This window comes from Antennarius striatus, chromosome 11 (genome assembly GCF_040054535.1).
Source record: "Antennarius striatus isolate MH-2024 chromosome 11, ASM4005453v1, whole genome shotgun sequence".
In the NCBI taxonomy this organism is placed as follows: Eukaryota; Metazoa; Chordata; class Actinopteri; order Lophiiformes; family Antennariidae; genus Antennarius; species Antennarius striatus.
In genome coordinates this window covers 12,741,789-12,768,396 of record NC_090786.1, presented here as the reverse complement: position 1 = coordinate 12,768,396, position 26,608 = coordinate 12,741,789, and the positions used below count along the sequence as shown (strand labels likewise).

The window sequence follows — 26,608 nt, the reverse complement described above, 5'->3', positions numbered from 1 at the left end:
ACCAGGCCCAGTTAGTGTAAATACTACAATAGATTATTATGCATCTCTGTCTGCAACTGAACTCTGCCATAAAAATCCTCCCTATGTGTCTCCACTGCTTCAATTCTGTCCGTTTCTGGCCTACATAGACGCCGGGTAAATACCCAAAGGTGTAATGTGTTTCCCATTAATGAAAAGCATGCTCAGGCCGTAATGAAAAGGAAGAAAACCATTGATTAGGCCTACACAATCACCAGCACGCAGACTCGCATACAAATATTCATCCTGGTAAATTGGATGGGAATCATTGATTGTCTATTTCGCATGTGATTCTGTGAGATTGTTTCTTCTTTTCTCTGACTGAGTGGCGCCTTTGTTGACTGGAGGGATGAAGTCGTTTGGACGTATCGATCTGTGAGGAGTGACAATGCAAAGGCTTAAACGTTGTCAGACGGCATACTCTGCTCCTGTCTCGCTTGGAGGCTTTGTTAAATGCTGTTGTTCAATGACACACACACACAGGAGTACCACAGCATATAGACAAGCACACACACACATACACACACAACAAGAACTGAAACATATTTAAATATAAAGCGCCAGACTAGTTTAGACCAGACAGACTGCTTGATGAGCAAAGGCGCTAAACAGTCTCTGGACCCACCATGGTGTCACATGGGGAGGGCAGATGAACCATATTGCTGTCACTCCGCTGTAAATCCAAGGACAGAGACGAAAACAGACAGAGAGCACGAACACCACAGGAATCTGTGGTCTGGAATCATGGCTATCCTAAAAATGCCGATTGGTCCTCTCTATCGCTCCGCAAAACGTAGGCCACTTGTTTGAAGGGGAAAGACAGTTGATTAAAAAAAATGTGGAAACCCAAAACCTTTAAATGGCTGTGGCTGATGTCTAACAAAACACCCCACCCCCCACCCCACCCCATGTACAGGCATGAACACTCAACGCAGGAGGCCAAGGCACGCAGTAAATCTGAAACGTCTCTAGCAGTATGATTAAATCCCGTGGAAATGGTCCAGTGCAGAGAACTCGCGTACTCAAGAGGGTGATGTTTAAATGTGTAAACAGAATTCTTTTGCCGATACTTTTCACAGAGGATTAAAAACTTCTTATTGTGCTGTTGTGGCAAACAGGATTTCTACCGATCTATAGATTCTGCCGTGAGGCGCTGACCTGCCTCATCTCTTGCTGGACTATTCCTCCTGTCCTGCAGCCAGTTGTTCTGCTGGGAGGCTGCGTGGTAGGGACAACCAGACAGCCCCACAGCTGGCTCCCTCTGGGCTTTGCTAAGCCTTGTTAAGGACAGTTTTAAAAGCTGTGAAGTGACCTGCAGATAAACAGCCCTCTGCCAGCTACACCAGGGAGCAGGTCTGGGACGGAGCCGGGTCCTAAGTAGCAGCCGGCCCCAAACACAGACATACATGCCCGCACTAATGGGGTTTGGTAATGCCTGTTCCCCTTCGATCATCTGAGACTGATTAGGCTTTCTGACTGCTCAGAACTAACTAGCCAATTGCGTGTTTGTGTGTATATTCATTTCATTCTTTTGACAGTGTTTTATGGTGAGATTTTTGTAGGACCTTGTTCATATTAACTCCGCTCTCCAGCACACAGGAAAAGTAAACTATACTGAGCAATATTTCACCAGGCTGCAAAGGTTTCAGTAGACACTTTGCAGACACCCAGAGGATCAAGTCTAATTTCACAAGAACAAGTGAGATCATTATTGATTTCAGGATCTCATGTGAGAGCATGAGTGCTGGACACTGTAAATGTTATACCAAGAAGAAATATTACTTTTAGTCGACCTTAACACCCTCCCACAAACTGAGATGGAGCCTTTTCCCCTCTGGTCCTTTTCCACAGCACTTTAGTATTCAGACTGTTTATTGGTTCTGAGGATGTTATGACTCCAACTTGCCTGGACCTATTACAGCTGGGGAACAGATCTCCACTAATATAATCAGGCCAATCACTGAAGGTCAAAGGTAAAGGGAGGATTACTCAGCTCTGTTGCCATGTAGACGTCCATTGTTTGGTTGGTTAACTGATGATATCCCTTTTCCTCCCTTTATTCTTCTCTACTCTCTTCTTTTCTCCTCTCTTCTCCAGACGTCTGGAGCAAAATGGGATTAAGTCCGTTCCTCATGGAGCCTTCTCTCCCTACAAGAAGCTGCGTAGGATGTAAGTACAGCAGTCACATTCACCTCAGGGCTATAATGATACAGACAAGAACAAGAAGTCTGGAAACAAGAGGGCTGGAAAAAGATGCAACATTTTTTTCTCACTGCACTCCTCAGTAGCGAGGAGTATTTATTTTGTCTTCACCCAAAGAACACATTGTCATTCCTAAGCTTACGGTAGCATGGAAAACAAGCTCTCAGATGCTACATGAGTGTAATAACAGCTCTCATCTTCCATCGCTGGGCGCTGGTATTCCCCTGGCTCACGCTGTGTCCAGTCTGTCGAGTCGGCAATCTGTAAACTGTGGCTGGAATGATGATGAGGGAACGAGAGCGCGCTGGAATGAGGGATGGGGCTTTGCTCTTTGGGAGTAAACAGTGACACACTGGCAGTGGAGAGCTGGTGGTTTTTCACCCGTTGAACCAGCTGTGCGGTCACTCAGCCAGCACACACCAAGAGAGCCAAACCCATAACTCCAACACCACTAGACCTGACCGACATAGCAGCAGGAAGACTCAGGAAGCCGGAGGTCAGGGAGTTTCTCTGCCCACCTTAAAGGATTCCTCACTGTTTTATCATTCGACCCGAAGCGCATTTTGAATCTCAGTCGAAGTCGACACAGAGCAGTTAACAGCCTGAAGCATCTGCTATTTCTTTGTAACTCGAACTCAAAATCCATCCATCCGTTTTCTGCAGTTGTTTCTCCTCTCAGGGTCAGTGGGGTACTGGAGCCGATCCCACGAGACACCGGAAAGAGGCAGGGGTGTACCCAGGAGAAATCCTCAGTTTATAACAGAGACAATCAATGTACAGACAAAAAATTTCTAGGTTCTCAAGTGGATCTGATCGCAGCACCCTTCAGCAGGGCTGATACCTTTGCCACTGACTCAAATCTCAAAATTTCAAGGACAAAAAATCTGAAGCCACAAATGAAACATGTTCTTTTAAGTTGAAGTATTGTTAGCCCAATTAACAAATAATTTATCTAGCAGCTTTAGTCCTATCTAGCACTCAAAATGCTTATCAAATCTTACACATGCTAAGACATGTAAGACAATATAATTTATTATTTATTTATTTATTACATTTGGTCTTGAATATGTCACAACATACGCAGTTTTCAAACTTGGTTTAACAGCAGATTGGTAGAGGATAAAAAAACAGTAACATTATTGAAAAATACTCAATGATTCATTAATGAAGTGTGAACTCTGTGGGGTCAAACAAGATTTCACATTTAGTGAATTTCTTAAAGAAACTTAAAAAAAAAACTCTGAAAAGAGACTTTTTGTTTCTTTTAGAGGACGTACACCAGCGAGACTTAATGGTCGTGAGACCGGGTTCTGGCGTTCCAAGCTGACATGACCTGCCACTGTTGCTGTAGCTGATTCTGCATTTAAACACAACAATGCATGACCACATGTCTGTGTTGACCCCCAACTCCTCTGTGCACAATAACCTCAGTATACACACTGTGTGCGTGTGTGTGCGTGCGTGCGTGCGTGTGTGTGTGTGTAGGCAGCATCGATACATCATGATCAATATGGTCATCCTCCTGGGTCAGGCTCTACACATGGTTCATATTTAGTGGTAGACTTTTATGTATGGAAGATAGATCATTGTTGAGTATAATGCAATGTTACGAAAGCAGGAGTTATATATGGCTCCAGTGTGTTTACTTGTTTGTTTGTGGTGTTACTGCTATGTTGGTGATGCATCCCCTGACCCCATGTGCTCTTTCATCCCAGTAAACACCAACCACACACACATTCTATTTCACCTTGCACCACACACGCAAACACACCAATGTCTGCGTTTACAGACACACACCAGTGCATATTTTGGCTCCTTCACCGCATTTTTATTTCCAGGAAACCTCAGTCCTTTGCAAGAAGACAAATGGATACTTATTTAACTTACCCCCAAATGAGAAAATACCCCTCTTCTTCACCACATGATGATTTTCCTTCAAAGGTATCCAGTCGACCAGAGTTCAGTCCACATACTCCATTACCTCTCTCTCTCTCCATCTGTCTTTCTCACTTTCTGTCCCACTGTTCCTCATTTACAGTTGCATTTATTCACACAGACGTGGACACATAAACACATAGACACACAGGCTTAGTGGTTATCCTGCGGGGAGAGGCCTGTGGATCCTATTAACAACGGCTATATTCAGATAAATTCTGCTCTATTTTGCTTTTGGATGTCAGCCCTGCACCCCGTTTTCACTCACACACACTCATCGTGATACAACACAGAGACAGCTGATAGGCCACAAATAATAAAAATGTTTTGATTGGCCACAAGACTCCAGCCAGCTCTGAAACCCTTTGCACGAACGCGTTATCAAATGTGATAGATTGCTGGATTTCATCCCCTTGCAAACTCACGCTACATTTTCATTCACCTTGCGAGCTAAACGCAGGGGTGTTGAACCCAACCCACTTTACTTTGAGGATGCTACATGGGTGATAATAGGTTCAAACCTTCAACAAGTAAGAAACCTTTTCTCCTAATTATCTGACTTTCATTGCAGAGACTTGAGCAACAACCAAATCTCAGAGATAGCTCCTGACGCCTTCCAGGGCCTGCGCTCCCTCAACTCCCTGTAAGTGGCCCCTGCGTTTACGCATATATGCATGAAGAATGAGGTGATTGTCATCTAAAATAAATCTATGTTGTGAATTCTTAGCGTCCTGTATGGAAATAAGATCACCGACCTGCCTAAAGGGGTGTTTGATGGCCTCTACGCCCTGCAGCTACTGTAAGCAGAGCACACACACACACACACACACACACACACACACACACACACACACACACACACACACACACACACACACACACTGCTGATACACAGCAGACAGACACTGAATACCAGGCATTTTTTGCTCCCACACAGCAAAGGGTCATAACCTTCAAATAAACTTTGTACCTGTGCATAGTTTTCTCAACAGAATGCATAATGAATGATTGCATAAAGAAACTCTGACAAGCTGCTTCCTTCTCTGTTTTTCTCTGTCCCACCTGTTTCCTCCCTTCCTCCCTAACCCCCCCCCCCATCCCCCCCCCCCCCCCCACACACACACACACACACACACACACACTCAGGTTGCTGAATGCCAATAAGATTCACTGCGTTCGTGCCAACGCCTTCCAGGACCTGCAGAATCTTTCGCTGCTCTCGCTCTATGACAACAAGATCCAAACCCTCGCCAAGGGCACCTTCACTTCACTACGAGCCATACAGACCCTGTGAGTCACACACACAAGCACACACACACACATTGTGCTGCTTTACACACTCCGAGCTGGTCTCCATGCTGTGATACCCTGCTGTTGATGTGCAGATAATGTCCAATAAACGCAGCATGTGCTTTTTTTATTCTTGGTTGTTTCACTCTCGGCCTGTCTTCCTTGTGACTTCACATCTACCTCTCTCACCCTTTCCTAGCCACCTGGCCCAGAACCCATTCATATGTGACTGTAATCTGAAGTGGCTGGCGGACTACTTGCGATCCAACCCCATCGAGACCAGCGGCGCCCGCTGTGCCAGCCCTCGTCGCCTCGCCAACAAGCGCATTGGACAGATCAAGAGCAAGAAATTCCGCTGCTCCGGTAGGCCGGTGGCTCATCCTCATCGTCTGCAGAAGACCCCCACTTAGTTCTCTCTCTGGCTCGCCATCTGTCAGACAGGCTTTGTTGTTTTTATACCTCTGGTCTCTAACTGCTTGCTAGTACCTTCTCCCTTTCTCTCTGATGCCAGTAGCTCTAATCTCTGCGTCGTTCTCTCGACTCCATCTACTGAACAATTAATCTTGGAAAATGTTTTTATTTGGCCTATCATTTTGCTGCACCAGGGCTCCTGCCCCCCCCCGCCCCCCCCCCCAATCAATATCTCCCCAAATTAACTTGGGGCCAAAGGGAGAGGGATCATTTATTGTTTCTCCATTTCCCCCTCAATATTACCATATTGTGAATCTGGTTTCACATTCAAGCCACAGTGGGCTGAGATCACCAGCCAAGGGTAGAGTTTCTGTCGATGCCCACAATTCCTCTGCCCTCTGCCAGCCTCAGGCTCATCACCCTCCATCTCCATCTCCTGTTGCCCACTCATCACTCCTTGCCTGCCAGGCTCCGGTTTCCTCCACTCCTCCACTGGTCTGCATTGCACTATCCAGGCCTGACCATCCACACACCCTCCACTCGGTGCCCACTATTGTGTTTATGCACTGTGCTATGCAGTCTGGAACTCTACACTCCTGAGGTTTCACACTTTTTTATGGCCTCATTTGTTTGGCTAGACCGAGTGAAGAAGGGAGTCCATGTGTTTTTCTCTTTCTTTTTCCCCTTCTTTGCTCTTTTGCCTTCTCTCTTTTTTCATTCTTTCTCACCGTCTCCCTCTTTTCCTTCATGTCACTCTTCCTTAGCAACAGCCAAATATTTACCACCTTTTAACATCATTACAAGTGTCTCCACGTTGCCATATGCAGAGATAGTCCTGTGCTTCTCTGTTTAGCCATCATACGCATTGAGTGTCATATATTGTCATATATAAGCTTTATATATGACGCATAGCATCACCACAGTAATGCATTCCAGTCCTGTTTCAATGACATCCACCCCTCTTTCTTTTCCCCATCACAGCCAAAGAGCAGTACTTCATCCCAGGTGAGTGGCGAGTGAATGTTCACACCTACCACTATCATCTATCCTGATCCACCAGCAGCCCCGTAGCAGCACAACTTCCTCTATTACTTACTCTTAATTTCAATTCTCGCTCAGGCTAAAAATTCTTTTTCGTTTACCGCAGCATGGTTCATGTTTTCATAGTATTCACATCTTTTCTTCTTTTTTTTTCCGAGGACACACGCAGGTATTCGGGTAGCCATACAGGTTTGAAAAAATTGTTGCAGCACTTGAGATCACATTTGTTAGTAATTCTAAAACTTTGATATACATAAATCGTCAGCAACTTTTTTCTGTAATTGATGGATAGATGAATTTAACACAAAACATGGTGAAAAACACAGAGTATTAAAATCTGAACGATATATATATACACAGTATATATATGAGCATCTGTTTGTCCTCAGCGCTGATTTCCCAGCAGTCTCAGCAGATAGAGTGAAAAGGAAGTGGCTCTTTGCTTTGGCTTGAGCACAGTCACTCACCAAGAGGGGGAGAAAATGAGAGGGGGGGGAGAGGGGAAGAGTGTCCTTTCTATCAGAGAAAGCTAAAGAAAATAAAGCCCACCGGAGGACCCAGATTCCTATCAGCGGACGTTTCCTGAACTTTTAACAAGAGCACTTCCAAGAAATAAACTAGGATGAGCAGCGATGTGTGCTGCAATCCTTTTGCATGTGTGTATGCAGTGCAGATGCCTAACTGACTGTGTTTGTGTGTGTGTGTGTGTGTGTGTGTGTGTTTGTGTGTGTAATTTAATATGCCGTTGTGTGCTAAACTGAGATAAAGTTTGACACTGGCTTAGAGAACAAATGGGAGTCCTGTGTAAGCAGGAGGAAGATCAAAAGCAAATGGGATTAATAGGAATTTCACCCTCCCTGAATGATAACTATAAAAGCCTCCAGAAAGCACACATCATGTACTCTACACACACGTTTGTTAATAGTATGAGACCTCCATAGGGCATTGTTAGTGAGGAACTTAGTTGCAGGGAATTATCAGAACTTCTCAAGCTCCAGAGACGAATCAGAGAAGGAAAAACCTCAAGTCTCTCCTGTCTTTTCTCCAGTTCTGTTTAAATGTGCTGACAGTAAAAGTGTCACCATCACGCTCTTTTGACAATGGCAATGACTCAGACTAATAACTCTCCCCCTGGTTCCTCCACATCCTCAAGATCAAAGTGCTGTACTGAACTTTCATTGCTTCCTCTGCAGCAGGAAATGCTTTTTCCTGTTGTCTGGCTTGGCAAGGGGAAAGTTCCTTAATGACCTGCATTACCGTGTCTATCCACACCCTCCGCCGAGCTGCTCCGAGATGGGACGCAGCCACACAAAAAGAGACTTTGGACAGGCAGTTAGAGGAAGGTGTTTCTGCACATGCAATTCACTCTTTCCAATTCCAACTTTATTCTAATAAAGTCAGGGATGAAAGTTTGGGGTTAGGTTATGGTTTTCAAATGAAGCTCCATTTATTTAGACAGATTTTTGATACTCAACTATTGGATTCAGTCCTGGTTGTTTGAGGTTTTCCTGCTCATGAATGTGGTGTGGGTGTCCCACGTTGTCCCGTTGACGTAATCTCTGAACTTAAAGTAGAGAGGTGCACCGTTGAGAGCATGCATAAGGGGAACAGGACGCAAAACGATATCCTAACAGCAAACTTGGAGCCAACTAAATGGAACACATGCACACAGATGATCTCTGCACGCACATATACACACACACGTACGCACAATGAGACAAAATACACGCACACTGTTCTTAGTGGATCCCAGTACTGTTCCATTATTGAGTAGCTGTGATGTAACTGGTAGCATGCTTTTTGGCACGTAACATCTATTTATAGATGGGAGGAGGTACAGGAGAACGTCCCGCTCTCCCTCTGCTGCCCCATTCTTTCCTTTCGTCCATCAGGACAGGCTGCACCTCCAGTCACCTTTAATTTCTCTCTCATCTGTCTCACATGCACGTGTTCACCTTCATTCCCTTCTTTCTGCGTCTCCTCACGCTCCTCCCCTTGGACTCCACCTGTCTACATCTACTTCCTGTGCATCATCCCAGCCACCTTTCTCCCCCCCTCCTCTCTCTCTCTTCTGGGTGCTCTGCTTCACTGGAGCAAGCCGCCCAAATCCCTTTGGCATCCCTATCTCAGTCTCCCCCTGCTACTGTTCTTTTCACCCCACTGCTCCTCCTTAAAATATCTCACCCTTCATATTCCCTCACCCTCACCCATTCATCACCTCACCTATGCATAGAGCACAAAAGTGCAGAATGTTCATCAGTGCACTTAAGGTTACAGATTATGTAGGGAAACCGCCTTTTAGGTCACGGCAGGACAGGCGTTTCACACACAGCTGTGGAGGGAGTGGGTGCGTGACCAGGACCGCCATGGGAAATGAGCCTGAAGTCATTTTCTGTTGTAAAAATACATGTTTGCACTTTCTCCCGTTCAGGTACAGAGGACGTACGTCTGAATAATGCCTGTAACAGCGATCCAGTGTGTCCCCCCAAGTGCCGCTGTGAGTCCAACGTGGTGGACTGCTCCAACCTGAAGCTCACCAAGATCCCCGAACACATCCCCTCATCCACAAGCGAACTGTAAGGAAGCATGAAAACATGACTTTTGCAGGAAAAAACAGGAAAGGAAGACTTAAACAAATAGATGGAGAGATCAGATGCATGAAACGAACTGAGATGAACCGCTGGATTTAATGTGAAGGAAAAAAAAAAATTCAAATCTCCCATGGAATATTTAAAGGAAGCTTCAAATTTTAATGAATGTGTTTGCATGGTTTAAGTTTTTCAACTTTTTTCTTTCTAGCCGCCTTAATAACAATGAGATCACCACTCTGGAGGCAACTGGAGTTTTTAAAAGTCTTTCCCAGCTAAAGAAAATGTGAGTGAAACTTCCTTTTTTTCTTTTTCTATTTTCTCAAAATAGTTTCATATTTACTTTTATGGAAAAAAAAATTTTTTTTCCACAGTAACCTCAGCAACAACAAAATCACGGAGGTTGAAGACGGGGCATTTGAAGGTGCGTCATCCGTCATTGAGCTTCACCTGACAGCCAATCAGATCGACTCGGTTCGGAGTGGGATGTTCCGTGGGCTTGAAGGACTGCGTATGCTGTGAGTGTTGCAAGTCCCACACAATCACACATTGAAGCATTTTTGATATTAAAGCTAATATTTCAGAGTTATAGGTTCATGTTTGGTTTCTCCCCTCTTTAGGATGCTGAGGAACAACAAGATCAGCTGCGTCCACAACGACAGCTTCACTGGGCTGCACAACGTCCGTCTGCTGTCTCTGTACGACAACCAGCTGACCACGATCGCTCCAGGAGCCTTTGACACTCTGCAGACCCTCTCTACCCTGTGAGACACTGGCTTACTCCCCACCTTCAGTCATTCATTCTGTGTTTCTGTGCTCTCACAACCCCGCTAACGCTCACTCACTCACTCACTCCCAGAAACCTGTTGGCCAACTCCTTCAACTGTGACTGCCGACTGGCGTGGCTCGGCGATTGGCTCAGGAGTCGCAAGATCGTGACGGGCAACCCTCGCTGCCAGCGGCCAGGTTTCCTGAAGGAGATCCCTCTGCAGGATGTGGCTCTGCTCGACTTTCGCTGTGAGGAGGGTAGGTTGTCTGCTTTAGACCACATCTGAAGTTTATCTTGCAGCTTCTCCACTTTAAATGAAGCCATCTGTCTGTCGGAAGATAAGCGCTGTCAGTTAAGTGGATGACCTCTAATGTGTGTGTGTGTGTGTGCGTGCGTGCGTGCGTGCGTGCGTGCGTGCGTGCGTGCGTGCGTGCGTGCGTGCGTGCGTGTGTGTGTGAAATTAACCTGTCTGGATCTGACTGATGAAGATTTTAATTGCGTTCCTTCCTGGCAAAAGGTTACGAGTCAGAACCGCTCAAAGTGTCTGAGATCATCTTAAATAATGACCGCTATTGTGCGGCGCTTTGTTTACCGAATAGATTGCTACTCAGCACTTCTAAGCTGCTGGTCGATGCCGGGCTGAGTGAAGCCATTGAGCTGTTTGCCTTATTGACTGGTCAGCCTATTTGCACCTGAATGAATGTTAGACTTGTCTTCAGGTCTTAGACAGCTTCCATTCTTTGCTCCTGCTGATCAATAATACATTAGTGAGGCTCCTCTCGCTCTCTGTCCTATTTTATTCCTCACATTTTTCACTTCTTTTTTATTGTGGTAAAGCCTTGCCACCAGCTTTAAGGGTTGTGCACAACAGTTTCTGCTCTTAACCGTTCTCCACGCTCTTTCCTATCTCTTCTGTTCTTTCCCAGGCCAAGAGGAGTCAAGCTGTGTGCCCAGACCTCAGTGTCCCAGTGAATGCACATGCCTGGAGACGGTGGTGCGATGCAGTAACAAGCACCTCCACTCTCTGCCCAAGGGCATCCCCAGAAATGTGACTGAACTGTGAGTAACTTAGCAATTACTGTGCCAAAAGCATTTATGTCTTATCAGTTTGAGTTCCAGGTGTTATTGTTTCTGTGTTGAGCTTTGATGGAGGCAGGTTTGGAAAGAAACTCTGGAAAGGACACTTTAATAAAGCAGAAAGGAGCCTGGGAGGTATGAGACAGATAAGAGTTATTTAAAACAGTGGAGGCAAAGAAAACAAACCTCATTTGGAAATGGGGAAAGGAATCAATAAACCTTGCAGTTATTCTCTCAGACATTCTTCTTCTCTGTTCCCTGCAGCCCTCAGGGCTAGAAGTGATGTCACTCACACACTCAGAGCCAAAGATCTGCATGCATGCATGTGCGCATGCGTGTGTGGGTATCTGTGTGTGTGTGTGTGTGCACATGCATATTTGTGTCAGGGCCAAAAGGCTGTCCACAGGAGCAAAGGGGAGCAAGAGGACATTTTAATGAGCAGTTTTCAATGGAAATGGGAGGGAATGGAATAGGTCTGGAACTTTCCAATACTACTTCAAGAGGTTTAAACTAACTTAACACACTCTCTCTCACACACACAAACACACACACATACACATTCACTATGCGAGCCTGAAGGCCTGTCATTGTCCCAGCAGATGTGACCAGGTGTGCCCCTCCGTTCTGTGCTTTCATCTAGTCGTCTGGAGGGTTTGCTACTCCATCATTATCCAAAGTGTCCTCTGCAGCATCATTACCTATCATTACCTCTGAACCCAGCCCCCCTCCCCCTAACTAACCAGCAACTCCCCCCTCCCACCCCCCCCTGAGCACAGCTAACAACAATAGCAGGAGAAAGCCCCTGCAGCAGTGCTCACAGGGAGCGGGCCTTACATCAGCCATTTATCAAGGTGACAGTCCTCTGGTAACGTTTTGTGTTGGCAGTCAGCAGGGTGGTTGCATCCCCCCCAGGCATGATGTCAACACAGTGGCTTGTACATACATCACAACATGCGCATGAATGCACACTCAAGTGTGCCTCAGGAAAACATTACGGTGCCTTTTGAGAATAAAAAAAAAAAACTGCAACAATGAATTCATTTTAATTGAGATAGTAAATATGTTGAGAATCTCATCACATGACCCACTTCATGGTTGCATCACACAGGGAGAGCCCTCAGCAGCATGAGGAAGTTTTTAAAGTTGAGGAATGGAATGCATATATGTTGTGTGTGATGGATCTGTCATGTGTGTGTGTGTGTTTGCGTTCAGGTACCTGGATGGAAACCAGTTCAGTGTTGTGCCAAAGGAGCTGTCTGGCTACAAATACCTCCAGCTGGTGTAAGTTGTCGTCTGTCTGTCTCCTGAACCTCATCGTGCAGACCAACAGTAAACTGGTGTTATTTTTACTTTGCTTCCAGAGACCTGAGCAACAACAAGATCAACTCTTTGACCAATTCGTCTTTCTCTAACATGACTCAGCTGACTACCCTGTAAGTCCTGATCAGCCTTAGAGCTGGAGTTTTATTATCAGGTATGAACACATTTTACACGCATGTTTACTCTGTGCTTACTGTAACATTACAGAATCCTGAGCTACAATACGTTGCGCTGCATCCCTAAAATGGCTTTCAGTGGACTCCACTCTCTTCGGCTGCTGTGAGTTTATTTAATATTTTAAACACGGTCATGTGTGTGATCAATATATTCATTTTAGATGTGAATTCATTTTAGTGAACCAGACTACAGTCTATTTTAAACACAAAATTTATCTGGTCAGTGCCATTTTCTGTTGTTTCCCATGCAAATCAAGTATTTTAAATATTTATTTGTTGTCACCTCATTCCAACAAAGTGTTCAAATCAAAATATTCCTTTGAAATAATTGAAGCTATTTAAGAAGTAGATCGCTTTCAGATTAATCATTTAGAGGGGATATTTTTACTACTTGTTTCTTCGATTGACTCAAGAGGACTGGAAAAAGTCTGAAGAGTTGTGACAGCTTCAGGAATCAACACACACACACACACACACACACACACACACACACACACACACACACACAGCCTACCGTGATGATTCAGCTGCTGCTCCAGCCCACACCTCATCTTCAAACATCTGCCTGCTCACCTTTAAACACCCCGGGCTCATCTCCACCTCATGGTTAGAGCCAAACACGCACCCCCACAGCACCACTGTACAAAATCACCCTGACACTGATTACCAGAGAATGTTGTGCCCCGCTAACCGTAATGGTTTTGACTCTGCCTTCTGGTTTTTGTGGAGTTATGAAGCCTTTGATTGTGCACTCTTTGGTGACCATGGGATCTCTGTGGATGAATTGGTCTGCTAAATAGCTGAGATGTAGAATGTAAATGCGTCCGACAGATAGATGACGAAACTGAACCGGTCTTTGGACGAGCGTCCAAAGATACAACAACTTGGATGCCCAACACTTTAACTCAAACGTACAGTTTAGCTCTACAACACAAACCAGGCCCGGCAGCGCTCCTTATGAAATTATCTATACGTGTGTGTGTGTGTGTGTGTGTGTGTGTGTGTGTGTGTGTGTGTGTGTGTGTGTGTGTGTGTGTGTGTGTGTGCATGCGCCAGTGCCTGTGTGCATAGCTCAGATGTTTGTCATCTACTGGCTCGGTGCCCGCTGTTGTGTTGGTGTGTTGGGGAGCACACATATCAGCCCTCCATGTGTGCTCATAGCAGGCACACTTTTTATACTGACAACAAAGCTTCAACAAAGCCTGTTTTTACGGCAGGATTTGACTAAAGTCCCGATCGTTACGAGGCACAAAGCCTAAGAGCTCCCTTTTAGCGCAGAGTGAGAGCGGAGCTCGGCCATCATTAACTGATGCCACCACGCGAGGCCCGGCGCGCCGCTTTGATCTCTAATGAAGCCGCGTCCGTTATTCCTGCGCTTACTCACTCACGCCACCTTCACTTCTAAAACATTCCCTATGTTCATGTGCGAGACGCCATGTGAGGCCCTCTTATGCTTACACACCACACAGGCTCAGAACAATACACAAGCTCTCTCTCTCACACACACACACACACACACATAGACACACACGCACACAGAATGTCTGCGCTACGTTCTTGTCTGAGTCAGACGGGACTCCAAACGGAGCAGAACTTTGATGTCTTTACTACCGGTGCGATCAATCATTAGGTCGCCCATTAAATCTCAATGGGTCCCAAAGTTTGTGAGAATATCTGGTAAACTGAATTCCAGTGCCGCTGAACATCACACATATTTTAACCATGATAAGCAGTTGTGCCTTCTGGTATTTTGAATTTGATAAAAATACAATGATTTAAGTTGTTTCCATGGAAACATGATTTTTTTTTTTTTTAGGTGGTTATCTTATTTGGAGCATATCTGTCAAATTATACACTGCAGCTTCACCAGTGTTTCTGCTCATTTCACCCATATTGCAAAATCAACCTTTTTATATTTGGAATATTTTTTAACCGATTTTGATTTGTGTGGTTTCTGTGGAAACATGTTGTTTTAGTAGACTGTAGATGTGCAAATTATGCACATCAACAGAAGTTAACCAAGATCAGTCATTATGCCTTTTAATGTTTAGATTTTACTACACATTTATTTATTTTAATGGAAATATGCATTCAATTTGTCATCTTCTCTATAGCTACTACTATGCTATAGGTACTGTACATCTAAAACAACACACACTATTCCAGGCACATCCAAAAGACCACACACTGGATTCAAAGTTAAATGTGTGTTGTGAGGAGCGAGACGCTCTCCTCACACATACGGAGGTGCCAGAGCCTTTACAAAGCTGCACCTTTGGCTTTACAGAGTAGTAAATTGAAGGAGAATCATTAACGCTCAGGGCTTCAAACAGACCAGGGATCTTAGCTTGGCATAGATGTGCTGTGGGGTTTGGTACAAGTGTGTGTGTGTGTGTGTGTGTGTGTGTGTGTGTGTGTGTGTGTGTGTGTGTGTGTGTGTGTGTGTCGTTGCGGTTTGAGCCGCAGATTAATAAGCTGCTAATTGGCCTGCTGGGTATTAGGTGTGAGGTGAGTGAGCTGAAAGAACACCAGGGCGTGGCACGTCAGGGTTTTGGGTGGGAAGCAATGAGAAAAGAAAGTGGTAGAAATAAAGGAAAAGAAAGTAAAGCCTGCAACAGATGAAATCAGTGTAGTTGGATACAGTAATGCCAGGATTACATTATCTACAGGCGAGCTCGAGTGAATTATGTAAGGACTCCCAGTCACAAAACACCATTAACTGGTTGCAGGTGAACGAATCTGTACGAAAACTGTTCGATGGACGGTCTTTGCAGAAATTCTTTTTTTTGCATCATAAACCATCATTTTGCCGGTCCAGAAACATCAAATATAATAAGGAGTAAGTTGACATAGGTGCGACGGAGCGCTGTAATGACATGCAGCTGCAGAAAGGGAGAGTAAAAAAGACACAGAGACAAACTAAGACGACGTTAATACAAGAGTGGATCAGGTTTCTTCCTGGAGACTCGGCGACTCCTTTTCTCCCATACGATCTCTGCTTGGCTGGCACTCCACTTCTGGCTTCATGCCCTCACTATCCTAACTGTTCTCATGCTACCGCAACAAGAAAACTCCCTCCGCACTAATAAGCGTTTTCCCCTGCACACAGGTCAATCAGCTCGTTGTTTCAGACAGTTGCTTTGTCTATTATCACTTTCATTCTCCAGCGTGGCTCTGTGTCCTTACATTGACCAGACTGACTGTCTGTCTCTTTTCACGTAACGCTTCCAGAGCTCGGCTGCAATTTACACATCATACTAAGAAATAAAATGGGTTTCGAGTTTATTTTGCTTTATAATTAGTTTCTCTTGAACCAGACATCCAGAGCCGGCGTGTCGTGTATTGGTCTTGCGGACTGAGCTGTGGTAACATTAGCCTGCAGTCAGCTGAAGGGCTGGAGGTGGTAATGAAGCCACAGATTACAGAAGCCATCAGTCATCCAGCCGTTAAGACACGCTGGATGTCATCCTGGATGAGACTAGAGAACAGCAAAGGAGTATAAGATTTAAATATACAACAAGTATATAAACACAGTGCATATACATACAAATATTAATCCTAGCACATGAATATACCGGCACATCTGTACACAAAGTCACACTAATGTTTTTCACTGTCCTGCATGTAGTTGAGCCCTGTTGCCCCTTCCCTCTGTACACTTGTTTGCTCTGCCAGCCAGACGACACAGAAACTTGACACTAGCTTTTTCCAGACTTAGAGATCCTAACGTCTTTGCCAGGGGCACAAGATTTGACCACAAATACCAGCCACCTTCCACCACATGCAGTACTTATACATCCCTCAGCATCTTTCCTGTTGGGCCTGGTTATAGCTGTCCAAACAGCAGCCCGCATTTAATTTCATTATGGATTACTGAGCCACTTAGAGTATTGATTTATTTGTTAAATTTAAAAAAAGATTGCAGACACACATTTAAGACATTTAGTGTGAGAAAATCAAAAGATGTTCCATATTCAACAAGAATCCTCACATCGCTGTGACAAGCATATGTCTGCTTTCAGAAAATGATGAAGAGAGTTACAAAGATAATGCCCAATCATTCCTGCTTTTGGAGTTGTAAGCTGAAAGATCCGACACTGAAACATGACCGAGGCAATATTTGATCCTTTTCTGTCGTGCCCTCCTTCTATCACCCCTAAGGTCTCTCCATGGCAATGAAATCTCAGAGCTTCCTGATGGCATCTTCAACGACGTGGCCTCGCTCTCCCATCTGTAAGTACTGATGCTTGCACACTCACGACTGTAGCCCACACGAGACCGTCTGGACTCACTATACACATGGACACACACACACACACATATGCAGGCACAGAGGGGGTCTGGTCAGACAGCCAGAGTGTGGCTCACAGTGGCCCGTTTGTAGTCCTCTTTGGTGGGCTTCGTATGAGCCAAGGCCCCCTTCAATCAGCCGTAATCCTGTGGTTAAAGGAACACACAGACCCTTCTACTGTCTCATCTCCCTGTCAGATCTCCGAAACACACACAGAGACATTCACTAACACACACACATTCTCCATGGTCTGCGGACTTTAGTGTTTGTTTTTGTATGTCTGTAATTTTGTGTGTGTGTCGCGTAGCCGCTGTGTGGCTGTGGTAAAACCACACAAAAGTGTCTTTGCATAGTGCCCTCTGCCATCCAGCCTGGATATTCACATCATCCCTTGACAGCCAACTGATCAATAGATCTATCGCTGTCAGACGTGGATCACATGAAAGGAAGGATGGAGAAAAAGACATTTTTAGGAGAGCAGCACTAAAGTCAAGGTTGCATAAAAACAGGGTGGAGATAGGGAAGTAGGGAGGGAGGGTCATTGATTCACCATCCCCGTCAAGTGGTTTGCATGTTAGCAGATGTCAGGTGTCAGCTATTGGCTTGGCCTGAAAGATGAGCCTGTGTTCCACAGTAATGGAACAGCATCGATTCAGGAGTGTTTGTGCATCCACTTGGAGGACAGAGCGGCATTGATTCATGACCACCACGACAGAAGCGGTTTAAGAGTGTATTCTGTTTAAGACTTTTAATCGAGAGGCTCAACCTCCAGATGATGTAAAGCACAAATCAGCATAACGCATTAAACTTTTTCTGGTTTTACTACCAGAAAAACATCAGGAACAGTTCAGCAAATAGAGATTGGTGTGCTTTTTTTAAGAGTGTAGAGACATCTGCTGGTGCTAGATGGTACTGCAGCAACATAGCCTGAAACAAGAGGTAACATAAAGCTGGAGGTAAACTTCTCTTTGCTCCATCAGAGCCATTGGTGCCAACCCCCTGTACTGTGACTGCCGTCTGCGCTGGCTGTCTGACTGGGTGAAAACTGGCTACAAAGAGCCGGGCATCGCTCGCTGTGCTGGCCCACGGGGCATGGAGGGCAAACTGCTGCTCACCACACCCGCAAAGAAGTTTGAGTGCACAGGTGAGTCTTTGTTTGGAAAGGTGCAAGTGGAGCATTAGAATCTGTATGGACTTAATTTTATAGGTGGCATTTCCATAGGAGATGTGGATACCACGGTGCTGGCCAAGTGCAACCCCTGTCTGTCCAGTCCCTGCTTGAACCAGGGCATCTGTCACAGCGACCTAATGGAGATCTACAGGTGCAGCTGTCCTCCAGGATTCAAGGTTAGATTAAACTCACACGAACGTGCTATAACTTATGAAATATTCATAATTTATAGCAAACGTGAACATGATCTCTGTCTCAGGGCAAAAACTGTGAGACAGCTCTGAATGCCTGCGTCAGTAACCCTTGTGCTAATGGAGGGACCTGCCAAGTGAATGATGAAGAGGAGGGAGAATTCAGGTGAGAGAAACAGGTTTGGCAATCAGAACAACAAAATTATGATATACTGTATAATTTAAGTCATCCCAGAACTTGGTATAATGAATACTTATGTTGTCCCAGTTGTGTTTGTCCACTGGGCTTTGAGGGCCCCACTTGCCAAACCAACACCGATGACTGCGAAGACAACGACTGCGAGAACGGAGCGACTTGCATCGATGGAGTTAACAACTACACTTGTTTTTGTCCCCCCTACTACACAGGTCAGAGCATGGACTCAAAAAAGTACAAATTTAAAAAAAATTAGTATTTCATTCAATCTGTGTCAAGTTTAATAAAGTAAATGCTTGCTTGTATGTAGGGGAGATGTGTGAAGAGATGGAGGACGTGTGCGCCCCCGGTCGAAGCCCCTGCCAACACCAGTCTACCTGCCTCATCACCTCTGTTGGACCCAAGTAAGTGTTTGCTGCCACCAGCATCTGTTACACACTCCATCATTATACACAGACTTCAGATCAGTGTTGTGTTTCCGTATTGCAGGTGTGTGTGTTCTCCTGGTTATGTTGGTGATGACTGCAGCTTAAACTATAACGACTGTGAGGATCATCGATGTCAGAATGGAGCTCAGTGTAGGGATGAGCTGAATGGATACTCCTGCATCTGTCCTGAGGGATACAGGTGAGAAGAGTTTTTGTGTGTGTGTGTGTGTGTGTGTGTGTGTGTGTGTGTGTGTGTGTGTGTGTGCACGCTTTACTGACAAAATCCTTCTAAATGAATCTTTCTTCTCCTGTAGTGGTCAGCTGTGTGAGGTTGTCCCATCCCCTCTGTCCTTGTGTGAACTGGCCGACTGTCAGAACAATGCCCCATGTGTGGAGCGGGGCGGGCGAGCCCTCTGCCAGTGTCCTCCAGAATTCGGGGGGCCAAGTTGTGAGAAGTTGGTCAGCGTGAACTTTGTTGACCGAGACTCCTACCTACAGCTCTCTGACCTCAAGAACTGGCCTCAGGCTAACATCACTCTGCAGGTACGATGAGAAGGTGTGAAGGTGTGAACATACGATGATCTCTGCGATGCCGCTTTTGTTGACGCTTGAATAATTCAATTCCCAATGCAAAACCCGTGTAGGTTTCTACAGCTGAGGATAATGGCATCCTGTTGTACAATGGAGATAATGATCATATTGCAGTTGAGCTCTATCAAGGTCATGTCAAGGTTAGCTATGACCCCGGCAGCCAGCCAGGACATGCCATTTACAGGTACGTCCTGAAAGCTGAAGATTAACACGGTTCAGAAGGTTTTATTTTCATTCTTATATCTTATATCTTTATTTCCTTCCCCAGCACTGAGACCATCAACGACGGCCAGTTCCACACAGTGGAGCTGGTGACCTTTGACCAGATGGTGAACCTGTCCATTGATGGGGGTCTCCCTACCACAATGGACAGCTTTGGGGCGGTGCGGCCCCTCAATGGGGAGGCTCCACTATATGTGGGGGGTAGGGGCCCTCTCCAGAACACACCTCCCTCCTCTGCAGGCACTCTTAACTACTACACTACTGTCAATCACCACCCCTCCCCCTCCGCTTTGTCACCACCGCAACCAACTCCTCCCCTCAACCATGCAACCCTTAAACCACGTCGTACTGCCACCCCATTCCCGTCCTCCACTCACGCCATCTCCTCCCCCCAGGCAGGACTGTGTATGCTAGAATCCCATTCACACAATATAAAAACACACTTGGCATCCTGTAGTGAACATACAGCACTTAAACTATAGGTCCCCTACAAGTGCAACACATTGAGTGTGTAAAGTACGCCCTCAAGTGGTGATCATGTGAACTACCACACACAGTCTTGTGCATTTGTTTTGCGTTTGTATGGATTTGCCTGCACAAAATGACACTGCATTAATTTTCAATATTTTATTCGACCTCTTAAATCTGACAACTGCGCTATGTAATAACAAAAAGTCTTTCTAGCCGATGGTACAGACACTGTTTTTGGAGTTGTATGAAAAACAGCGGCTCAGAATTTGTGCAGCTGTTTTCAGTGATGTGCTGTTGTCATTTTGTGCGGTACAAACAACACTAGAGGAGTTTCCCCACTGCTCTTTGTCTTTTGCTGTCATCTCTTTCAAGGATGATGTGTCCTCTGGTGCATACTCAAAATATCAAATTTGATGGTAAAACACTTGCATATGTTAATCTGGCAAATTTTATATGCACAGTTAACACACTCATGTTTGAAACACTCATCTTCTACCATTACCCTCATACCAGCCCTGTGTTCACTGTCTGTGTGTTTGTGGGCCATTATTTTCATCGCTGTAAACATCCTTTGTTTACCTTCCCTCCTCCTCCTCTTCCTCCAGGCATGCCGGTGGACGTACACTCAGGCACTTTCCGACTCTGGCAGATCCAAAACGGTTCCAGTTTCCACGGCTGCATTCAGAACCTGTACATAAACAATGAGCTCCAGGACTTCACCAAAACCCAGATGAAGCCCGGTGTTGTTCCGGGCTGCGAGCCTTGCAGGAAGATCTACTGTTTGCATGGCATCTGCCAGCCTGATGCGGCCCAGGGACCAGTTTGTCACTGTCAGCCAGGCTGGAATGGGCCGCACTGCGACCAGCCTTCTACCAACCCTTGCCAGGGCAGCAAGTATGTCAGCCAACCAGATTTAATATTGTACTGCAAACATTATATAGTGCAGTCAGTGCGAACAGAGCGGATTATTTCCTCATCTGAAGTTCGAAGCAGATAATTAAGGTCCGACGTTCATCTTCGTTTATTAATTAAATATTGTTTCGATCGATCGGTAGTCCAGTTGGAGGTGAGGTGCAGCTATTTGCTGCTGTGTGTCCTAAACAATTTTTTAACTAGTTTTTAATGTCAGGCTGCTAATTTACTGGCAAATATGACGCTGTTTTACTCCTAGAACTGACTTTAACGTTGGTGTCTCACCGCCATAAATCTCACCGCACGTCGGTACAGACAGAATACACAAGCCTGAATGCGCCCCTCCGCCGCCCGCCAAGAGCTACCAACTACATTTGTAAATCAATGCAGCACACCCGTTGGCACCTTTGTCTAGCAGTGACTCTGCTCTTGGAATTTCAGAAAAGGCTGGAAGTGCAGCTTTGAGGGTCTTTCATTCACCTTTATGCCAGTTTCTCCATGTTTCCACAGACTAATAGAATGGACCGTCACTAGATTCCAGATGACAGCACAATGGCATTTTTAAGACCAATTAAGTTTAAAGTGGGTTATTTCCGACGCCAAATAGTTACTGAGATCAGTCAGTCTGTCAAACTTTATTAATAGAATTGTTGAAAGTTCCTTATGTTTTGCTACGTAATCACCGGTGCTCCTACAGTCTGCTCTACCATCTGGGAGCAGCTCAGTCAGAGCCGGGACTTCGGTGACGCCCCTTGACTACCGTTGTTAGGGGGTGAGGGCCCGAGTGCCTTGTGAGGGGGCTCCTCTGGTGGCGGAGTGCGGCATGACTGGCGGCCAGATTGCCGGCTTTTTTCCAGCGATCATGTTTTGAATATTAATCCATATATAAGATGCACCGGATTATAAGGCGCACTACAGGTTTATGAAAAATTTTAGGCTTTTAGGTGCGCCTTATAATGCGGAAAATACGTTAATGTGATCCTGCATTGTAAAAGTTTTTAATGTAAAATCTTCACACTAAAGCAGCTAATAACAACTAATACATGTAGTGGAACAGAAATATAGAGCTGTTAAGTTGAAAGACTAATGTAAAGTACTTTCCCTTTTAAAGATGTTTGATTTGCAGAAGATGTGATTCAACTGATTGCGTTTTTCTAGGTGTGTCCACGGAAAGTGCATCCCTCTCGACGCTCAATCGTACCGCTGCGAGTGTGCCGATGGTTACCGTGGTGCCCTGTGTAACCAACAAGGAGAGCTGTTCAACCCTTGCCGGCGCTTGTCCTGTAAACACGGTCGCTGCCAGATCTCAGATACAGGCGACGCCTACTGTCACTGTGAAAGTGGTTACACCGGGGAGCTTTGTGATGCAGGTTGGTTTGCTGTATTTCAGTCTCTATGGACCAGGAGTCAATGTGTCTCTGCTCGACATGTGGGGAACAAGTATAGAAGACTGGAAATCCAAAAGCCTGAAAATCCCGCCCTCACTTCAGCAGCTAGAGATCGACTGTGACTGCAAATTCTACACTCGCTCTCTTTTTCTTGTCCTCTCTCTATCCTCTTTGTATTTCCTTACCCACCCAACCAGTCAAGGCAAACGACTGCCCTCCAGAGTCTGGGGCTTGCCGAGTTTCTTCCTCAATGAGGGAGTGTTTCTCCACAGCTGTTGCTTATGCTTACTCTGGAGGGTTCTGTTGGGTTTCTCCATCTGCTGATGTGATTTAGCGCTATACAAATACAACTTGACTGACTGATTGAAGAAGAGACATGAGCTAGTAATCACACCCGTGTTCTTATCTTCTAGAGTCTGAGTGTCGAGGAGAGCCTGTACGAGACTTCTACCAGGTTCAGAGAGGCTACGCCATCTGCCAGACGACACGCATGGTCTCTTGGGTGGAGTGCACCGGAGTTTGTGACACGGGCACCTGCTGTGCCAGCCAGCGAATGAAACGCCGGAAATACACTTTCGAATGCAGCGATGGGACCTCCTTCAGCGAGGAAGTGGAAAAGACCATCAAATGCGGCTGCGTTGGATGCATGTAGCACCGTTCACTCATGTGTCCTGCTGCTGCCGCTGAGCAGAAGATAGACAGAAAGGAAGGAAGAGAGAGAGAGAGGACTGGAGGAAAGATAGGGAGGGAAAGAAAGAGAGTATAAAGAGTATATATAAAACCTCTATCTATATATTATAGACAACAATGTTTGTAAAATATGACATTTCCTGCCCTTCTAAGGGTGTGTGACCTACAGTAACACAGAGAAACCAACATCATGTGCAACAGTGTAGAAGCAACAAGAACAACAACAAAACCATTGTATATGCAACATTGTTTGATGGGGTCCAGAGATTTCAAAGGAGTTGCATTCAGAGAGAGTCATCCCTCCCACCAAAATTACCCAGTGTGAACTCCCCATCCATCTGCGAGGCCTCTGACAGCGGAGCCACCATCTACCATCTTTACTTTGTGGAGGCAGCGAGGACAGTGGGGTCAAGCCCGGGCTGAGAAATGAGCGATAGAGGTGGAGAAACAAAAGGAAACAGAGGGATGAGAAGAGCGCTGGACCGTTTGACATGGCAAAGCTTCCTTGAGCAGAGATGACTCGGACTGGGCTGGGTATGGTTTGGGTCGAGTTAAAGTTGGTGTTGGTTTGGTGTAGCAAATTCTGACAGGATTCAGTCACCCATCCACACATGCACATGTAGAGAAGAACAAAAAAGAAAAAGGTAATGAGGTGAGAGTGGCACATAATCCGGTGCGGATTTCGTGGCTTTGAGGCCAAGTGGTTTGGTGTCATAGCTCTTTGCTGGGACATAGAAACTCCATAAAAAATAGAGACTGCACTGACTAGCAGCACTGAAAACAACAGTCATGCATCTCTGTTAAGTACACCATCTTACATTCATGGCATACATGCATTTAAAAACAGTCGTAATGCTTGTAACAGTGTGAAGGGTTGTGTGGTGCAACTATCAAGTCTGTTAGGACAACTCATGAATCTGGTGCTGCTGTGATTATCGGTCCCACAGCACACACAGCTTCAGGTTTAAGATGATTTGCATTAACCCCCCCCCCCCCCGTGTTGAGCAGGAGGTTGTTCAGCCCTGAACCTCCTGATGCCTGCAGTATTACACTTGTGCAAAAAGTTGCATGTGTGGAGAAGTTTGTCAACAAATATTTAGAGATTCTTAGCATCAATATAAATGGTTTAAAACAAAAGGTTGCAGAATCATCCTTTGTTTTTTGTTTAGTTTCTCATAATTTTTTATTTTGTTATATTTTGTTATACTTTGTCACATGATGTAATCTAACTTCTTTAGCCAACCCCCAACCCTTCAACCACCCCTTTATATAGAAATGCCTAACAGATTCTAATATATATATATATTTGTATTTCATTTTGGTATAATATTTTTCTATGTTAAAGAGTAAGTCTGTTTCTCAAACCTTTGGGACTGGTTAGAAAAGGCATTCAGTTGGTTCTGTATTTTTCTTTGTCAATCTCACTTGCACCTACAAGGTAATTATGTTAATTGGCCAAAAAATACAGCAGCTAGTTGGCCTTTTTGTATAGGAGGCAGTATTGGTCTAGAAATGTTTAATATTGTATATGTTGTCTTCCATGTGAATATTACATCTAATTCATGAGAGTCTGTGCTTGTTTTTTATTTATTTTATCTTAAGGCATTTTCCTGTAGAAAGTGAGAGACATAAGTTTTGCTGACTTTCAAATATGTTGAAAATTTTCAAAAAGATGAAAAAAGGTAAAATAATAAACAAAAAATGCATAAAAAATCAGTAAGGTATTTTGCATCATCTCTTAATAGCGAGTTATGACAGTATTGCCCTCCTCTGATTCGGGACATTTCTCATTTGCTGCAGAGGTCAGGGCTGAGACTGGGAGATGTCTTCCTCAATTTTACCTTGTAATTACCATAAAATACGTAAAGGCTTCTGCCTGTTTTCACATTCACATTTGAAGTGTTGGGCTGGATTTCTATCAGTTCCATTGGAGAGATGTTTGCCATGGAATAGAGGTGTTTTTTCCATAAATTTATAGTCGAGCTCAACCCATTACAAGCTGCTGTCAAGTCAGAAAAGTCTTATCTTCAAGTTAAGATACAGTATATCATCCTAGATCTGTTTCATCTGCGTGAAGCATTATATGCCGACTGCTGACAGATAACAATGAGAACGGTCTGGATGTTTTTGTGTCTGTCAGTTCTGATTGGCTACCCACACAAACAAGTAGAAATGGTGCCAATTACAGTACACACTACAGTCATGACTGAATGTATAAAATGTGTATAGATAAATATGACTTATGCTTATTCATGAAATGGTAACTTTTAGCTGTTTTGTTTCCAGTGTAAGATATAGAAATCACACTCAGTAAATGACAGCCCATCAGGATGACTTAACATGCTCTCCCTGCAGATTGGGACTGTCCATTTTTCTGATCTAAATGTCAAAGTGTCTTTATTGTGTGAAAGGCAGCAGTTTGGTACAATGCACACAGCGCTCCTACTCCTACTGCTACCCATGCTGACTTTGTTTTACATGCTATCGTTGTGATCCCAGTGGTGTAAAATAACATTAGAAGATCATCTCTTAAAAGGTACTGGTGAACAGTCACTTTCCTTGTAGTCATACGAGTGCCTCATAAAGGTGCATCCAATGTGGCTTCCTTGTCATGTCTCCCTTACTTCCTCTGCGCTGCTCTGAACTGGACCAGCGCATTCAACTTCCTGGTAGACAGCTTAGTGGTGCTTGTGCTATATTGAGATGTATTTCAGTAATCTGGTGACATGGCCAGAAACACAGATTTTAAATCTTATGAACTATATGCATAAATATGTTATTGTGAACAACACAATGTCTCTGTTGTATTGAACTGGTGCAAAGAATTATCCCTGGTTGCTTTTTTTTGTTTTGTTACAGGATTGATGGTGGGATTAAATGGAAAAACTCCCAATAATGCTGAATGTATGTAGTGCCACCGACAAAATGTTTACCAAACCTCCACTCTTTTTTTCATTAATTAAACTTAAATATGTGTGCTTTTATGAATGTGTTGTGTTTTACTCACTGACAGCTTTGTTATTCGAAAAATTCACAGGCCTATTGAAATATTTCAGCCCAGACTGATGACATGTCCTTGATGTCTTGTGAATGAAGTCATATTCTGAGTGTCGTAATCAGAGGTTCTGTATTATTTTGGTAGCTTAGTTAAGGCATGCAAGACCTTGTGTCCTAACTTATTTCAATAATTCTTTTAGATTTGGATAAATAAGAATAAAGCATGGGATAAG

At 44.7% G+C, this 26,608-nt stretch overlaps 1 protein-coding gene across 2 annotated transcripts in view; it reads left to right on the top strand.

Annotated features, from left to right (window-relative positions):
- slit1a (slit homolog 1a (Drosophila)) overlaps window positions 1–26,362 on the top strand; it is an 84,383-nt gene extending 58,021 nt beyond the window's left edge. The window contains exons 10-37 of one of the 2 annotated variants that reach the window (XM_068328332.1): window positions 2,116–2,187; window positions 4,727–4,798; window positions 4,883–4,954; window positions 5,302–5,445; window positions 5,645–5,808; window positions 6,838–6,861; window positions 9,329–9,473; window positions 9,697–9,771; window positions 9,860–10,003; window positions 10,106–10,249; window positions 10,345–10,511; window positions 11,181–11,313; window positions 12,544–12,612; window positions 12,693–12,764; window positions 12,859–12,930; window positions 16,989–17,060; window positions 18,099–18,262; window positions 18,341–18,465; window positions 18,549–18,646; window positions 18,749–18,888; window positions 18,987–19,080; window positions 19,166–19,303; window positions 19,419–19,647; window positions 19,749–19,879; window positions 19,964–20,118; window positions 20,994–21,282; window positions 22,459–22,670; window positions 23,102–26,362. In XM_068328332.1, coding sequence (XP_068184433.1) covers window positions 2,116–2,187; window positions 4,727–4,798; window positions 4,883–4,954; window positions 5,302–5,445; window positions 5,645–5,808; window positions 6,838–6,861; window positions 9,329–9,473; window positions 9,697–9,771; window positions 9,860–10,003; window positions 10,106–10,249; window positions 10,345–10,511; window positions 11,181–11,313; window positions 12,544–12,612; window positions 12,693–12,764; window positions 12,859–12,930; window positions 16,989–17,060; window positions 18,099–18,262; window positions 18,341–18,465; window positions 18,549–18,646; window positions 18,749–18,888; window positions 18,987–19,080; window positions 19,166–19,303; window positions 19,419–19,647; window positions 19,749–19,879; window positions 19,964–20,118; window positions 20,994–21,282; window positions 22,459–22,670; window positions 23,102–23,340 — 3,655 coding nt within the window. In that variant the 3' untranslated portion in view covers window positions 23,341–26,362. Of the gene's footprint in view, window positions 1–2,115; window positions 2,188–4,726; window positions 4,799–4,882; window positions 4,955–5,301; window positions 5,446–5,644; window positions 5,809–6,837; window positions 6,862–9,328; window positions 9,474–9,696; window positions 9,772–9,859; window positions 10,004–10,105; window positions 10,250–10,344; window positions 10,512–11,180; window positions 11,314–12,543; window positions 12,613–12,692; window positions 12,765–12,858; window positions 12,931–16,988; window positions 17,061–18,098; window positions 18,263–18,340; window positions 18,466–18,548; window positions 18,647–18,748; window positions 18,889–18,986; window positions 19,081–19,165; window positions 19,304–19,418; window positions 19,648–19,748; window positions 19,880–19,963; window positions 20,158–20,993; window positions 21,283–22,458; window positions 22,671–23,101 lie in introns of both variants that reach the window. The other variant, XM_068328331.1, reaches the window with a different exon arrangement.
- The last annotated feature ends 246 nt before the right edge of the window (window positions 26,363–26,608 follow it).